General features: G+C 42.5%; 1 protein-coding gene across 1 annotated transcript in view; it reads right to left on the bottom strand.

Annotated features, from left to right (window-relative positions):
• LOC144512999 (receptor tyrosine-protein kinase erbB-4-like) overlaps window positions 1-18,730 on the bottom strand; it is a 252,836-nt gene that overhangs the window by 87,939 nt on the left and 146,167 nt on the right. Inside the window, exon 3 of the mRNA XM_078244041.1 lies at window positions 12,003-12,189. Coding sequence (XP_078100167.1) covers window positions 12,003-12,189 — 187 coding nt within the window. The remainder of the gene's footprint in view (window positions 1-12,002; window positions 12,190-18,730) is intronic.

The raw sequence follows: 18,730 nt of genomic DNA, 5'->3' as shown, positions 1-18,730 counted from the left end.
GGGGAGGCCGATTTTTATTTTATTTTATTTATTTTTTTAGAGGTGACACAAAATGCATTTAGGGCGAATGAGAAGCCAGCAAATTCAATAATGGAGGCAAATGAAAATGGACCTGGAGACTCTGCACTTAAGGCGGGATGGGCTCACAGCCCTAATAAGCCCTCTTCTGTCACCGCTTCCCTGCATCTAAATTAACCAGAGCCCCTCCAATCAGCGCAGGCAAACAAAAGAGCCAGCCAAAGAGATGAGAGCGCCGCTGAATACTAATCATGACAACGAATGGTAATGACCAACATTGGTGTGTGTGTGTGTGTGTGTGTGTGTGTGTGTGTGTGTGTGTGTGTAAACTGTTACCATTATTTGTTAAAAAGTAACATCAAAACATAGTTTACAAGCAGTTACAATTCTATGTTTTGTCAAATAAAATCACCAGCTCAAAAACGCCACTTTTACCAATCCAGTTGTTGTTGAAGTTTCATACTGGGCTTTTAATAGTCTCAGTGACCCAGAGGTCAAGCAACTCCGTCATCAAATAAATTGCCAGGTACAGTCTCAAAGTACAAACAACTCCAGAATTGCTGCCCCCAGGTTGTTTTTCTAGACAGGAGTGATAGGTTGTTTTACAGTGGAGTTACCTTGACAGTATGCTGTGCTATTGTGCTGGAAATAGTGTTTTGGTACAATTGTCATCAAAATAAAATTTAGAGGGCACTATGACAATAAAACTGTTGAGGAGCACATAACTTGAAATGTGGGCTATTATTAAAATGTCCACTCTTGAGCCAGGAACCCCCTAAAAAAAAGGTTCCTTTTAATGTGTGTGTGCTCGAAAACCAACAGTGCACAAGCATATACACACAAACACTGCTCGTATTGCATGCATTTTGTAATTCAAATCACACTCATTACGTATTTTCATGGAGCAAAATGCTTAAGAAGTGTCGAAAAAAGAGCTAACCCTCTACATTAAAAGTGACACCTACAATGGGCTAAATGGGTAATTTGTCATTTTCTGGCACAGAGCTGCAGCACTCATCCCTCCACTTGGGTAATTTGGGACACACCGACACGGACACGCACACACGCGCACACCAGCAAATCAACCATGACCAGAAAATTGCCTCCATCTGGTTCTACGGTATATGTAGTGTGAGGTTTTGTGAGCCAGTCCAGCTCCACTCCTCCCTTTTCCAGACTCTACCTTTAGCTTATGTGACTTCTTCCACAGACGCAGCGGACAGAGAGACAAATCCACGATCAACACTCTAATGGATTCGCAGTTTGAAGAGGATGTTACACAGCAGCTCTCAAGACGGGCTCGGACTAAGGCAGGGCACTTAAAAAAATAATGGAAATGAGAAGACCTTAGAAATGTCATTCAAACTCGCCAAAGTCAAGCAGCTCGGAGACGCCTGGCAGAGATTGCAGACAAAAATTGCACACACACACACACACACACACACAAACACAGTGCAACGCATACACCATTCATTTCTCCATAAAAATATGTTGCAATGTCAGGAGGGTAGTATGTGCCTCGTGGCGAGACAAACAAGCAGGCGCTTTGAATATAATTACCGTCAAATGAAAACCTCCCATCGTCAGGAGTATAAACCAAAGACAGGCTTGTTTTTAGCTTGATGACAGTGCAGGTTTTGGGTTATCAAATGTGGGTTTTTTTACAGGTTTTTAAGAAGGGTTTAATAACCTCATGTGACCCCAATCTGTAGAGAAAGACAGTATCATCCTTAGATCAAGAAGAGAGTGATGTCCTGTTATCAGAGGCTGGTTGGGTGTTGTCCTGAATTACAAAAGTTGAAGTTTTGCTCTCTTTAACACCAAAATGGCACTTACATCTTGTGGTTCAAATCATTTAAAGAGGGGAACACAAGAGTCCGGTCACAAGTAATTCTAATCTCCCAAAAAAGGGTTCAGCTCTAATGAGCTAAGTCACTGCTATTTGGTTTGATTAGGTGGGATTTCCAAGGACTAGTAAGTGGAAATGCTGACTCATTCAGCCTCACCAACCACCACTTTTACTCTGAACAGAAATGGGATAGTTTGAGCAATATTAGACTGGTTGTTTTGAAAATAGACAATGTGGAGTACAATTGTTAAGGGTGTCTGACTTCAACTATTCACAGTGCAATTATAACATTCAGTCACTATATTTGATATCTTTTCAGTGACTTATTTCTTGGCATTTTTTGTCACTTTCTGTATACCCACATTTAGGATATAGTCAAGAATCACTTTATTTAATATTTGAGCAGCCTGTTTCGAAATAGTGCAAATTCAATTCTTCAAAAAATGTGTAGGCAGCTTATTTTTGAAGTCATTGTGCAAATAAATCATAAAAATCTTTCAGCATTCTGTAACTTAAGTGGTCTGAGAGAAACTTAGACTTCTGCGACTACTTCTTGGCTCTGAATTTAGGCTTTAAATCTAGCCGTCATGGGAGACTTTGGCCAATCACAAGTCATTTCAGAGAGAGACAGCGTTCCCATCGGCTGTTCTGCAGGGGTTAGCTTTTAGCTTAGCATGAACCCCGGCTCGTTTGCTCGACCAGAGGCCGAAGCCACGGTATCGACATCCGAACCAGGAAAGGCCATTCGTGCTCAGAAATGTTACTCTATGAAGCCGCTGCATGCCCGTGCAGTGGGGGAGGGAGAGCTGCTGGGAGAGGTCTCACTCTACTTCATATTTATTTTTTTATTGTGCTTCCCGCAGCTTAAAGGCCATTTAGGTTGAGACTCTTTGTCTTGAAATAAGCTTTTCAGGCAGAACTACTCCCTTTGCTATAACTTCCACATCCTGACCTTCTGGCCCTCATCATAAACCTTATAATTGGTTTGGAGCATGACATGGTGAAATCATAGGTTTTGAGATAATTCAGGGAAACAGTTTGAATGTGCTGCCCCCACTTTGTTGCGACAGATATCCATTCTTATGCGTCACTCCCCAGTCTCTGCTGCTGAGCTTGGTGTATGCTTGCTGGGGAGTGACGACTCACTCTGTATCAGCTGACTGAACTTATCTCGGCACACCATTGTAAGTTGTTGACATTATTAGGACCGTCCTTCCTAGCTAACCCATGCTAACTCCCTCAAGACATGACTGGACATTTAACAGGATTGAGGAGTTGGGCGATTGGAGAGTTTCAGGAGGAGCCTTTTCATCTGCTGAGTATTACGGAGTAAGGGCCATAACTGCGCACTGGGGGTTCCGCCAGGTGTGTGGGTAGCTCAGTTAGCCAGGGTCGGCTTGCGTCAGCTAGTGAAAGTGAACCCTAGCATCAAAGAACGGTGCACAGGGCAGCAGACACACTGCCCTGGGGGACTATTACCATTCCATTAGAGATCATTTTGCACTCCTTCCAGACATGCCACAGCCACTAATGGAGACAAACCCGAAGCCCCCTGGGTCGACACGTCAAAGGATTTAAACAAAAAAGCACCAACGGCAGCACAGTGCCGACAGCACAACACTGATGTAAGTGAGCACGGACATGGCATTACAATGACTTCTGGGTGCAAGAGTGAGGGGAAAAAAAGGGAAATTGAAAATAAAGAGATGAGAAAATAAACTGTGGAGTCAGACATGGCATCCCAACGTGCATCTGCATCTCAATGAATGTCACTTTTTTTTTAACAAGACGCGCCTTTCTGTGTTATCTTGTCTGTTTCTTCAGAGGAGACACTGAGCAACATCAGGCTGCATGCCATTGTGGTTCTGTGATACTGTGCAATTCCATTACTGTGAAATATCTGTATACTGTGCAATATCATTACTCTCATTGTCCAATACCTATTATTCATTGAATATGATCACCACTATTGGGCGATATTAAAATAATGTGCAATAACCCACACTGTATATAAGACAATACTTATTTTTTCATATGTATATAGTGTCTTAATTGTGCACCTTACCCCCCCCTATTTTTTACGTATATATTGGCACTGGAAAAGGAGTAGCTTTTAATCTCATTGTACATGTGTATAGAGACATAAAAGGCATTCTATTCTATTCTTTTGCATGGGCACACAACTGGGAACACTCAGAAATATGCAACAAAGATGAATCTGACGTAGCTTAGCATGGAAGTTCATATCTATGAAAGGTCTGTGCAGATCTATGGGTTGCATTACATTACGTAACATTGTGGGGGTTTTTTTTGTTCACAAAGGGATGCTGGTGCTTTGGTGTTTCAACACTCCAAAACAAGGGGGGGGGGGAGGGGAAGAAGAGATGAAAGAAAAAAAAGCTAAACTTTAATTCACAAGCAGACTGAAGGGCTCGCTCGCTTCGCACATCCACAACTGCAGCATTTTCTGGGATAGAAAAGCAGTGTTTGAAGCCCGGAGATATGTTTTAATCATTTGGCGCTTTAATGATGACACTGAATTCATTATTAATGGGCCCTATCCCTCTACTCTCCCCTCTTCCTCATAACAGTCCGGAGTGAGAGTGGGTATTAGCATTAGTCGCTTTTGCGCTATTTGATCTTTCTGTAATTACACCCCTTTTTGGAGATCACACCACAAGCTTAATGTTAAATAAAGAGGCCTTGGAAGTAGTTTTTTTTTTTTTTCTTTACAAATTCCACACACAATTACCATTGTGCCTTTTTCCACCCGTATCTTTTTTTACAAGGAAGGAATAAGAGTTATTTCAAACCTGACAGTGAAATATCTAGAAAGTTCCCTCTAAAGTGCAGATTTGAGTTGAATGTGAGGTGGAAAAAGGTTGAAAATGGAGGCGAACATGGATGCATAAAAAGGCGACATCAGTCAGCTGTCTTCATGTGAGGTGCAGTGCTGTAGGATTCTCCTTTAAGGTGTGTTTTTTCTTCAAATAAGCAAAGGGTATAATATCTTTGATGTGCTGGATCTTTATTCTCTCCACTGAGAGGATTTACTGTACAGCTCAAATCCGGCTTTAGTGACACTTCTCATGTCACTTCAAATTTACACTTAAAGTACTCTAAAAGTAGCTCAAAGTTGCAGACTTTTTTTACATTTTAAAATATAATATTTACTTGAGACAGTTGGTGCTGTTAAATGAAACCATATTGTATCTATGTTTATCTAGATAACTATATGCCTTGACACTGTTGTAGATGTAAGAGCTATTTGGGCCCTGTTTACACGACAACGCTCGCGGGTGACAACGACAAAATATTTGATCAGATGTGCCTTTCGTTTAGACGGTGACGGCGTTTTTTTTTCAAAAAAGTGAAACCACCCTCCAGAGTGGAAATCTTAAAAACGCTGCACCGTCGCGTTCCCGTCTAAAGGGTAAAAACGCAAAAGTCTGCGTTCACTTCTGATGTTTCAACACCAGCCTCTATTGTTGTGGTGACTGGCGCCCCAACCCCATATTTCGTTACATAAATCCAAATATAGAGTGATTACTCGTACTTGGTCCGGATGGCTTTTAGCTTTGATGATATCGGACTTTCTCGTGTGGATATGACGTCTCTCCAGGTACAGGATACTGCTGAAGAAATTCGGTCCACATGTCTATATATTTTGACTGGCAGGACTCCCAGTCCACGCCCTGTTGTGCCTTTGTGGCTTTGTAATCTAAGGTTGTCTGGAGCAACAACTCCACCTCCTCGTCTGTCCAGACAAAATCGTCAGCTTTTGTTGTTCGCTTCGCCATGTTTTGGTTTCGCGGTTACTAGGGAGAGAAGTAGAAGGGTTAGGGTTACACTTGGTGGTGTTGTGTGGCAGTGCTGCACACTACCACCTAGCCGCCTGGTGTGCATACTACATTGAATTTCACACACTTTTGCGTCACTATATGCACACAGATTTCCCCCCCAAAACGCTTGTCTAAATGCGGAATAAAAAAGTGAGAATGCGACGCCACTTTTGCGTTTTATCTTCAGATCGTTTCCGTCTAAACATAGCCTTGGATTCCCTCTCATCAGCACTTTGCAAATCTCCTTAAACACGGAGAAAATCTCCATTTCTTTTGCTGATTTAGCTGAGCACAGTGACTGTGAGCCGGTAAATCAATAGTCATGCTCTAAAAATGAAGATGCACATGGGGTTAATTATAATAAAGTCTATTAATCAATTCATCTCAGCAGCAACCGCTGTTGGTAATTTGGCCTAAATGCATTCAAAATACAAACATGCTGTAATTATTGGGTTGCTTGGGTTGTGAAACCATGGCAGCGTCACTACAGTCCCAGTGAGCATTAAGGAAAGCAAAGCAAAGCAGGTGAGAAAGGCAGAGGGGTTATAGGAGAAAAAAGGGGGGATGGCAGAGCTGGTGCTTTGCTTTCTGCACACGAGCACGGGGGGGCATTGCTGGCAGATGGGAAGTTGGAGTCAGAGCTCTCTTTGGGGCATGCTGAGCCATTTGGCCCCCATCCAAATGGGCAATTTCACAGGGTAGAAAATAAAAGTTTTGAAAAAAAGCTCACAAACAAAGCAAAAGTTCAGCAAAGAAAGAGGGGGAAACTCGTTGTGAAAACCATTTCATACACGCCACCTCATCAGCTCTTAGAGTCTTATGGTGGGTATTATCCCCACTGCTGCGCAGTATGTGTTTCTAGCATGTTATATGAAGGCACACAGTCCATGTGTTGTGCATGTCGGTTACAGGTTATAAAGGCTTATAAGAAGCTGCAGGAGCATCATAGGGGGGAGTCGATCTCAGGGGAGTTTCTTTAACACAGATTACTATATATCCCTGCTACTATACTAGATTGCACAGCTGTATGCACACTGACTCCACAGCCAAATTGAATTCCATGCTTTCTGTGGACTGAGTAGCGAATCCACTGTGAAGTGAAGCTGTTGTTTAATGTATTGTGTGCAGTGAGAAATATATTCTCACTCGGGCACGTACAGTATATCCCCTCTAGATATGGTGGAAAGTGGCTGCAAAATTAATTATAAATAAGTACATTTCATCATACAATGACTCTAAGCAAATGTGCGTTATCTTCATTGGGAAGGGAGAACAATCTGCCAGTCTAATTGACCTTTTTTTTTGTAGCAGGCAGAGGAGTGAAGGGAACACTGAGGAGGAACAGCACTGATCCATATGCATGGTTGGATCTGGCTTAATAGCAGCGTCAGGGTGCATAGGGATCAGATGGAAGGCGAGCGACGTGAGGCACCCATCCTGAGGATGTGCTGAAACCGGAGATCAGGAGGCCAGGCAGGCGGGGGGGCCGGTGGAGAGTCACAGCTGTGAAGCAGAGGTAAATTCAGCCTCTGAGAATCAACACAGTCTCCAAAAGTTTCAGGAAAATAAGCGAAATTCTGAGATGTAGATAATGCACATACATGTTTATGCAAGGAACACCTTTCTGCACCCAGAAAGGATTATTTGAAGATACAATTGACTATATTTCTCACCCAGCATTTCCAGTTAGATAAAGAAAAACATCCTGATCTTTCCACTAAATGTACTGAATGTTGGCTGGACTTCAGCAGTTTAAAAAAAAAAAAAAAAAAAGTTATATAGGCACAGATTTATGCACTAACTCCATCAGTGCCTCATTCGTGCAAGATTATAAAGGACACTGATCATGTAAAATCTTCACCTCACAGGAAACAAAATACATTGGAGAACAGAGGCCTGTACTACGAAGCGAGATTTGGCGTTAACGAGCTAACTTCAGGTTCAACCCAGGGTTTTCTGTACTACGAAGGTGGATCACTTGTGATCGGGTTCAGTCGCCGTGGTAACGTATGCAGGTTAAGTTGGAGATCAGAGATCAACCGGTGTAAAAGCACCGCCTACTGACCAATCAATACTCGATCGATAACGGCGTCACCGTTCTTAGAAGATCAGGCGGAGCTCGGTGCGCAGAGAGAGAGAGAGAGAGAGAGAGAGAGAGGGAGAAAGGGGTGCGCACATAAAAGTTACAACATTTAGAGACCGACAACCCCGTTAGCATTCCCTGATGTGTATATTTATGAAATATATAGATTGTAATGGGAGGGAATTACATATCGGCTCGGCTTCTTGAGCCGTGTGTTGCCAATGCGCACATCAGTTTGAATTTTGTTTTTATATATTTTATTTGCTCTCACGATGGCTTCCCACTGCCAGGGCTGCAACTGAAATACTAGGCTAAAGCATTTACGCATCTACAGCGTCGGCTTTTTTTTTTTGCCAGCTTTCCTTCCTGTTTTAGGAAGCAGCGACTGTATTGCGTTTTGCCTGTAAAACCGTGTCTGTGTTCTTCATATTTATGTAGAGTTATAGTTTGCTCTTCTTATGTAAAATATGGGGCTCTGGTAGATGTTTGCGATTGGTCGTGCTGTGCAAACACCGCCTCTTTTATGTGAACGCGCGCGCCGCTGGATTGGGAAACCCCGGGTTGACTGAACTAGTTGATAACCAGCGTCGTGACACAACTTATGCGGGACCGCGGCTGTTAGGTTAGCTGAAGCCGGGTAACTGAAAGAAATCCAGGACATGTTGATCTCGCCTCGTAGTACAGGCCTCTGGTGAACACACTAATGCTGTTTCTCATGAAATAAAAGGAAAGAAAGAACTATAACAAGAGAAAATACAGGTCTGCACATATTTTCTTTATGATCCTGTCGGTCCAAATATTTGTAGTCTAGTTGCAGTCTGTGGTTTGCAGAAAAACAAGGCATTCGTTAGTGCGGTTTGCGGAATGACAGAGAATGTCATGAGACGTCCATGGTAAAAGGGGAAAAAAAGAAAGAACATGCACGAGGGATAAAGGGACAAGGATAAAGGTCCATTTAGGCCTCGCTTTCTTTGTAGGGGTGGTCAACATGGAAGGTGCCCTCCTGCTTTACCAGCTTAGCGTGTCAGCATGCCCTTACAACTCTCAGGAGTCCTTTATCACCGTGTTCAGACTCTATAAAATGCTGCTTATTGCACTAAACCTGTCATGTGCTTTAATATGGATCACAGTTTGATCCTCCACCATCAATCACCAAAACACTACGGCAAAGTCAACGGCATAAGAGCCCAGGATGAATCTCTGCTGTCCAACGTATGGTTTTAACTCATCGGTGTGTGCAGCTTTCCATCCCCAAAAAGTTGCAAAGGATATTCAAGGACTGCAAGACACAGGGCTTTTGTTTTACACTCAAGTTAATTTGGTTCTTCTTTGAAACATGTGACACAGAATTGCCTGCAGGAGAAACACAGGATGGATGTAGGGTAAATTGCAATGCCCACAGGAGAGTGAAGCGGGCAGATCGATGCCAGAGAAGAAGCCCCAGGCAAAATACAACAAAAGGGGGGATGCAGCAGAGGCATCCTGGTGGCTTGGCAGTATAGGGCACATCCCACGTGTTCAGTCCATGGTGGGATTGAGCCCGGTTTGCACCCTTTTCCTTGCTTCATCCTCTGGCACACAGACACACAGGTTCATATCAGTATAAAAATATGTAAAACACAATAACACAGACAAGACAAAACAAAAGTTACCTAAACTGAAGTTCATAAGATCTCTCTCTCCTCTGCAAAATCAAAACTAATTCTAAAGGCACTGCATGTAGCAGTTTATACAATTTGAAATAATCATAGGCTACCAAATGACTTCTGACACCTCGGTATGAACAAATTGTGCGGAGGATTGGCAGCTTCTCGAGCATTCGTCTTTGTTCTTTGGCTGTTATTTAGAGGACATACGTGTTGGACATTTTCTTGGATTTTCTTTTTCCATTGGCCGTTGTCAGATGCTCTAAAAGATTTAGCTCCATTCGTGCTGGAACAACAGTGCTCTTTTCCTGGTTTTTCTTGCCATAAATAAATCCAGCAAATTTCCTCCAAAATCTGACAGAAGAAAACGCTGTGTAGAGACTCGAAAAGGCGTCCCGCTGTCGATTTCACAGTCTCGTCTACAACAAATATGTCCTATGTGGTCAGTTTCTAAATAAGAGAAGTGGGGGGATACGACATGAAACTAAGTAAGGAAGATTGAGACAACAAACCTTTTCCTTTACTCACTCGGCAATGTTTAAACATTCAGTACATCCTCCAATCACCATCTCATTCAGCCTTGGATATTTCTTTTCTTTCATTCCTGACCTCCATCCCTAATGAGAGCTTCTCTCTGATTACCATCTTCCCTGTAACTCTACAGGGTTTCTACACATTTCACCAAGTCAAATTAAAGACTATTTAAGACATTTTTAAGACCATTATGAATGAAATTTAAGACCTATATTAACAAACAAAAAAGGTCAGATGTCAGAGTGCGGTAACAATGTCTGAGACAATTCCCCGGTTTTCTCATTGGCATTATAGGACTGGTGTCTAGATTGGATGCAATACAAGTTGCATATTGGTGTCATTTGTTAGCCTGACGTCGTCATACTCAGATTCTAGTCAGGATATGAGTCTGATACCGCTCCATTGGGCTGCGATTATGAGGCGTGTTTCAACCGAACCTGGAAAGAAAATGCCTCTGCACTCAATTGGATAGACCTCCAACCAATCAGAGCAACGGAGTATGTGACATATGCACCATTTCGATTGCTTCTTTAACTTGGTCCTCCATGAGTGCGACCAAAGGAGAAACCACAAAGACCGCAGGGTTTCCATTGCGCCCCATCTTCTTAGCGACCATCGGGGCCAGCTGATAAATTGAACTTTTGCCGAATCCCGTAGGAAGGACGGCAAAAAACATCTTTCCGATCGACAAATGTCTTGATCGCGGTTCTCTGTTCCTCTTTTTAAATGAATGCGCTGTCGATAGCGTCTATAACAGACACTAACTAAGAACACCACAGACTAAAAAAAGAACATTGTAAAGCGCTCTGGGAACATTTCAATGAGCATTAGCGGTATGGAACTTAAGACCTGTTTAAAATGACTTAAGACCTAGAAGACATTACTTCAGCGAATTTAAGACCCTGCTCTAGACAGTACGGCATCAAATAGTGCAACAAAAAAATGTTGTAAAAGAAAAAGAGTGACCCTGACTGATCTCCACTGCTTCTCCTCAGATTGTATGTGACAGTTGTCCCTCAGCCAGTGCTTCTCCTACGACGGTTTGCGTTTCTCTCCCAGGGCGATGGTAATGCGGCCACCAAGACAGGGACAAAAAAGGCAACACCTGACTCCTGACGTGCAGGAATAAGTGAATCTTTTAGCAGCTCAGTTCTGTTAGAATTACATGTATGATTTATACAGCTAATGAGGATGGCTATTTGGGGAAAGTAGGGAGAGGCGATGTGATTCAGCATGAAGACAGTGAAGCTGGTACTTTAAAACATGATGTTAAAAACCTGTAACAAAGGAAAGTGTTCTCTGCCATTATTCTGACTGGAGTTGGAAGGTCACCCCGCCACCACTGGGTAACGCCAGAATGGCAAAGATTAACTGATGCCGAGTTCATGACCCAAAGGTCTGACACCAAGAGAAAGAAAACGCAGGCAAAAGCTACCCTTTACAAATGCGATCCACTTTAGCTTATGCCCTCTCACATGACGACAACAACAAATGTACAGCTGTTACATAAAATATAACACAACCACTACCAAAAACGTACTCCTTGAAAGAAGCCTCTCTTTTCAGCGAACAAAAATGTAATTAACGGGTAAACAGGACTTTTCACAGATATTTGATCCCTCTATTATAGCAACGCAGAAGATTAATTTGCCAGGGAAGCTTCAAAAGTTGAGATACAATTTTGTGACTTAATTGAAAGGCCCTATTAAATCTGTGGGTGTACAAACAAGTCAAAACACAAGCATTTTCAGGGCAGGAAATGGCAATGTCTTTTGCAGCCTGCTAATAAAATACATCCCTAAGAAAAATGCCATAATTCATCTACTGAGGGAGTTAATATTGGGCAGTGGGGGTGGTGGACTGTCCAATTATTTATGAAAATAACTATAAAATATACATCATTTGGTGGTGCTTTGAGGATTTTTTTTCTGCTTAATTTACCTGATAAGAGTGGAAGTGAAGTTTTACACTGGTGTATTGGTTAAGGAGCATGTCATTAAATATTTAGACTCTCGTGCAATCATTCTGACCTGTGAGGTTGCGCAGGCCCAGTTGCCTCAGGCCGTAGTACCCGTCCCGCCTGTAGTTGAGGAAGATAGCCAGAGAGTAGCGTCCCTCGTACAGTTTGGTGCCACGGATGATCCGCAGGTTCTCCAGCGGCAGGTAGTCGAACTGATTTAGAGCCACCAACACGTAGCCGGTCACTTCTCTGATTGACTGCATGGAAAGAAAGAAGAGTATATTCAATATGTAGTCTAAGGCTCAGATTCCATGGCTACAGGTTTCAAGGAAATGCCTTCCTGATTGTTCTGAAATGCACATTACTTTCTGCACTATTTTTTTTTTTTTTTATGAAAAAGCAGCCCAGTTTCCCAAGAATTACATCTATATTGGACTCCAACGCCAGAGTTAGATTAGATTCAACTTTATTGTCATTTAGCAGAGTACAGGTACAGAGCCAATGAAATGCAGTTGACATCCAATCAGCAGTGCAAAAGAAGCATTAAATACCAAAGTGCAGGTTGAGTACAGTATTCTGTGCAGTTATGTAGACGATAGAGATTAATTATGTACAACAGTGTATAGTTAGATAAATACAGTTTTCCAGATTACATGTCTACAGTGACAGATAAGGAGTACAGAGGGTTATGTACAGAGTATATATATATATAAATATAAACTATAACCACAATATTTTCCTAACCATAACCAATTGTTTTAGGTGCCTAACCCTAACCAGATTGTCCATGCAATATCCACAATCTTTCCCTAACTTTACCCACTGTATTGTAGCTGTCAAGTGCAAATATTGGAGTAATCCAAACGTAATCTGGGGTTTTGCAGAATCGTTGTTGTCTGGTGATAGAATCAGGAAAAAGAAACTAAAACAAAAACTTTAAACTCTTAATAGAAAATGATTGTCAAATTACGATTACGATTGTCTTAAGTCAGTGATCTAAACCGTTGTTGGGGGTGATCTCAAGTGAATACACTATCCACCACCTCCCCCAACTCTTCCCTTTCAATGCCAAACTGCCTTTTAGCCATGTCTGCGAATTCACTAAAGGCGGTGACACGTTCCTCTCATTTTCTGTTCAAGGAGCATGTTATTTGCATTTTGAAATGTCATGCTCGTGAAATATTTGGATATAAAGTCCAAAGTGATTGAAATGTCAGCTCAATTGAAGACTGATTACACGTCTCCTCTAATGACAGCCTCTCAGCTGTTCTTAGAGGCTTAAGAGGCCATGCTACTAGCACATATTACATTTGTGAAGCCAATCGTACCTTTAAAGGAAATATTTTCAAATCTAAATAAAGTGCATTTGTAGTTGTATTTGATATTATATCATGTAGGTGAAATATGTCATATGGGAACTCTTAGTCAGGTGTGATTGGATTCCTCAGAGACCTTAAACTAAAAGAAGAAAAATAATTTAGTGTGGGTTCAAGCTAAAATGTCTTGGATGAATGCCTGTGTCAGACACACATAACATGTGGAAATAAGTGTGCTCCAGAGAGTGCCATGCTGAAGAACATGGCAGACCTCAACTATCTGCCTCATCGTGCATCAATTGACCTTCTCAAAAGGCACAAAAAATATCATGCTGATTACCTCGGTGTTATGCAATTGATGAGGCAAATGAATTCAAATTCAGACTGAAGGATGTGGCCATGGCGGACACTTTAAAATGTTGAGTGTTTTTATTACAATTCTCCAGAGAAGTGTTTCTCCTTATCCTGGGGTCATCGCTGAAGAAATGTCAGAACAAAACATGAGGGTTAAAGGTTAACGATAGCCCTATCAATCAAGCACCATCTTCACATACAGCATCGTTGCCAGATAGCTTGATGTGTGTATTTATTTATTTTATTTATTTGTTAGGGACCATGTACAATTGTTAACATAAATGTTGCCATTTGATGCATTGTACCAGAGTTAGCCTTAGACTAATTTACATCTGCAGTCCCTAGGCAGGGCACAATTTAAATCCAACAGATCACAAAACCTACATCAATATAATGTACATTGTGACACACACACACACACACATACACACATACAGTGTGTATTCTAAAACACAACTTATCCCCTGTTGCTACAGCTCCATTTCTGTGGCCATGCAATATTTATCTCAAACAGCAGCCTGAGCTTACTTACACACACACACACACACACACACAAAACAGCTGTTAAATGCCACACTAACACATTTTACCGACCACCACTGACAAGCCTAATTAGGACTCTACATTTAAAAGTGTGTGTGCGTGTGTGTGTGTGTGTGTGTGTGTGTGTGTGTGGTGGGGGGGGGAAGACTTACAAGGTTCAACACTGGCTTGTAGAACAGAGGCTTCGTTTGCAGCATTTGGCAGACAAATGGCTTTTTCTTCTCTCTTTTGGGAATCCTTCCTTTTTTATCTTGAAGTTTTGTTTGTTTTTCACGCGGGGGCCAGAGATGTCAACAAGAGGGTGTAAAACGTGCAGCGATTCATATAGGCTGAATCACACTTCCCTTATTTGATAGCTCCTCGGCTGAACCGGAAGTCGTTCTGGCCTGTCCTTCACGAAGGCCGTCTCAAAGCTCTTATTCGTGCCCCGAGGAGCGAGCACCGAGGAGGGATCTCTGAGGAACTCCGAGCGAGGATACATGAGAGCAGCCTTCCCAGGAAGCCGTGCAGCTAAAAGCCTATGCTAACCCCGCCCATACATCTGACGAATGAATGTGATGCTTCAGAGGAAAGGACGTCTCATCCCTCTAAAACACATTTCTGCGTTTCCTCTCACCTCCTATGATTTCCTCCGTCTCCCCCATGCTCGGTGGGACGGACTAAGACGCGAGGAAGGGAGGCAAGTGGTGGAGCCGGGGAGGCAATTTAAGGGAAGTGAGATGCAACTATAATCTCTCCTTGTAGCTTCCAGCGTCTTCTGTACAGGTACCAAGACCAAACCGTAGGGTTCACTACTACAGCAACAAGGACAAGTGAACACAATCACACTGGCTTTCTTTTAATTTGGTGCTCAAAGCAGCAACACTGTCATGCCTTTAAACTCTTGAATAATCAATAAATAATGACCTCTCATTTAAGATCATTTACAGGAAGAGACCGGTTTCAGAAGCAACAGGCAGCTACAAAGACATCCTAATGACCAGAGACAGGCCAGATGATTGGTTAGGAGGGAGGGAGGGAATGAGTAATGTGAGGTTTGATAGGCTGCTGACCCCTGGGGATGCTAGTGGAGACTGACAGTTAGGACACAGTGTGTGGAGTGCCTGCATTTCAGGATAATAGCAGGTAGCTGAGATTTGCGTCTATACTGAGCGCTCGGCAAACACGCGCACCTGCCAAGTTGGCTTATTGTAGCACTAACATAATAGGAAGGAAACAAACATTGGAGGTGCTTATTAGCAAGATTACAATGTGTCAATCACCTGAGGAGTGAAAGAACGACATAATAAAAGAGCAGTAGAATCCATTTCAGCATAGGCTTTGATTAGCATACTTATTGGAAAAAGGATTCCTATTGTGAGGTACTCCACTGCCTGTCAGAAATCCCTTGGGGAAATATTTTTTTGTGTCAAATGTTTAGTGATTTTTTTTTTTCTTCTTCTTCCGTTTTTGTTAGAGAGTTAGCAAGTTGTGCAACTTAACGCAACTCTGTGCAACTCCATGCAGCTTGTGACTCAGCCTCTAAAAACAAAGTGCACAGGAAGGGCTTTTTTGTTTTTCTCTCTAGGGGGCTTGTTGATCCGGCCCCAGGGTTGGATGTCGTGCCGTTTCATAACTTTGACCCCGTCGTGACCCCCGTGTTTACTTCAAGCTCGCCCTGCTCTACTTAGCTCCGCCGTAACCCCCAGGTGCCTGCCAGGGGGCACTATGACTGGGAACAGGGGAGTCTGCTCTGCAACCCGACCCAGCTGTAGGCACGCACTAGGCTGCTGGCAGACTCCACAGTGCTTCCACTGTGCCCCCTTCTCCCTGCCAGCCTCCGGGACCCGCTGGCAAAACCAAAGAAAAACTGTTTCCCTGTTGCTTAGCAACCGCAGGAAAGCCTTCCAGCGGGAGCGAGGGAGCGCAAAGAGGAAGAGAGCAGGCAGAAAAAAAGCAGAAAAAATACAGACTTAGAAAGGATTTATTTTTAGATTTTTTTGTAAGTTACCTAATTAAATTAAAGGATTACTCTGCCCTTTCTCAGTCATTTCCTTTCGCTTTGACACTATTTAATATCCTTTCGTCGCCATAAATAGTTTTTTTTTTTTTTTTCATAGATCAATATGTATCTGCATTCCTCTGCGCTGGAGGAGGGAGGAAGCAGAGAGACAAGGAGGAGGGAGGTCCAGAGGGAAGTAAACACAAGCACCTGCATCTTCCCTCCTGCTGCATCAACTGTGCTCAATTTTCAGACAAACACAGAAGCTGAAGGACGCTACTCGGAGGAGCTGCCCACCGCTGCCATGTATTGGTGATGCCTTAACAAGGCGGATGGTAATCCTTCCCTTGTATTTTCTCAAAAAAGTATAAACTTAAGAAGGCGAGTGGGAGGGCGAATTTATCCCAACAAGGTGCATGAACCGTCGATTGCTCACACACACCTCGTTACCTTCATCCTCCTCTGAAATGACCCTTAGCTTGTGACGTAAGAGTTTAAAAAGTGGCTCAAAAAAGAAAGGAGGAAAAAACATCCACAGCTTTAGACAGGCTGGCACAAGTCCCGGTCATTATTTTATCATTTTGAGTGAATCTTTTTGATTTCAGCTCAGACTCTGATGGATCGGAGTGTTTTCTCTGTTGTGAGAGCCACAAAGGATTTTGTGCAGAAATGTACTCGCTCACTCACACACATCTCAACGCACAAACAAGCCTCAGATATTCCGATAACCCCCACCTACGCAGAAAAGAAAACGCTTGCCAAGAGGCACAGACAAGATTTCGTCGACATAGGTCAACTACCCACGATGCATTGCAAGTTGAGCGTTTCCTCTAGCGCTTTTCTCCATCAATCATAGGCAATTAGTGGCCTAGCGTGAAGTGTTCAGTCAAACAGAATCCTTTGCGGTCCTGTCAGGCTTGTTTCCTTTCTTCTCTTCGCTTTACCTCTGGGCGAACTGTGAGATTCACATGTTGGTAAATTGCTCTTTGCGTCTCCAGGATACATTGCATTGAGGCCAAGGCAGGGGAGTCAAAAGTGCTTCATCTACTAACACGTAACATAATCATGATAGAAGGTGGCTGTGCTGTCTCGGAAACCGAATCTGCCCGATACGAGGCTGTGAGTTGCTGTGCTCAGGCACCTGTTACCCCTCCACATATGTGAACATGTTTTCTGTGTCACGCAGTACGGAGACATAGTCACTTTGTAGTGACTCTGATTTGCAAGGAGGAACATTGTCTTGAAAATTGTCTTGCAAAGTGAAGTTGATCAGTTAATGAATCGAGACCTGGCACGCACAGTCGACTGTTTGGTGTCATAATTCAGCAGCAGTTGGTAAAAAAAAAAAAAAAGAGAGAGTAGAAGCATGTGAGGTGAATACTAAAGCCCGATTATAAATGTAAAAAACAAAGTGACTCGTGGCTCAGGAACCTCCAATTAGAACTCAAATATGCCTTAAAAGACACTAATTCAACAAACTGCATGTTTTTAGGCTAATAACCTGTATGTCTACTATAAGTTTTTCATTCGACTTACTTTGCAGATACTCAGGAAACCTAGCCAACACAGCCAATACATTTGCATACAAAGTTTCCCAAGAATCGCCTTTGGGCTTCCTGCCCGATTTAGAGAAGAAGAAAAAAACGCTGCATTGGAGAATTTAAGAGGGTTAAATTAAAAACATCATTGTGGCACGCCCTCCATCTGGATATGTGTATTTTTTATTATATGTATTATTATGCCCCCTTTTACTGTATGTCACCAACATAATTGGAAAATCATCATTGTATATGTTTTTCCCCTCGTCATGTGGTCCATTGGTTTAACACATTAAAAGGTCCAGTGTTCAGTTGTTCATTATCAAATCTGTGTTGCCCGTTCACAAACTTGTCCTTTTTCATGAATATTTACCACCACCATCAATTGAATTATTCCTTTTGGCTTGAAATTTTACATTTGCATTGGGTAGACGCTCCATCTTCATGCTCCATCTTCATGCTCCATCTTGAAATACGTTAGCCGGTAAGGGACATACAGGACATACTGCTCCGCCTTTCGCTGTCACATGACAAACTCACAGGTGCTGCTAATGCTGCTAATGGCTATCGTAGCTTCCTGGCAAATCCAAATTTCAGGAACAGGAGTCTTCTTCTTCGCCCAGAAAAAGAAAAAGGATATTGAAAAGAGCAAACGCTTTTTGAAGCGTGAAGGCTACCGTAGCTGTAATACGTACTTTGAACTGCGTGGCGCGAGAGAGTCGATTGCGATATATGATCTCAACGCTAGATGGGAAAAATTCCTACACATTGGACCTTTAAAGGAAAATGCAAGAAGAATAAGGAGGACAGGGAAAAAAAATTTCATCTTTGAAGCAATGAAACTTGACTTATTTTACCATTACAAGATATATAACATTTTTTGCATACATGTATGTGTGGAAACAACGAGCAGCCACGGCTGCACATGCTGTGGTTCCCAACCCCGGGCTCGGGCCCCCTCCAAAGGTTCACAGGAAAGAGATGATCAATGTGGGATGAATAATAGGGTTGCAAAGAAGAAATTCTAATTTCTGCAACACACATTTGTACTATTTTTTTGGCTTTG

This window comes from Sander vitreus, chromosome 24, assembly GCF_031162955.1.
Source record: "Sander vitreus isolate 19-12246 chromosome 24, sanVit1, whole genome shotgun sequence".
NCBI classification, from domain to species: domain Eukaryota; kingdom Metazoa; phylum Chordata; class Actinopteri; order Perciformes; family Percidae; genus Sander; species Sander vitreus.
Note: the sequence above shows the minus strand (reverse complement) of the source record. Positions and strands in the feature narration are given on the sequence as shown.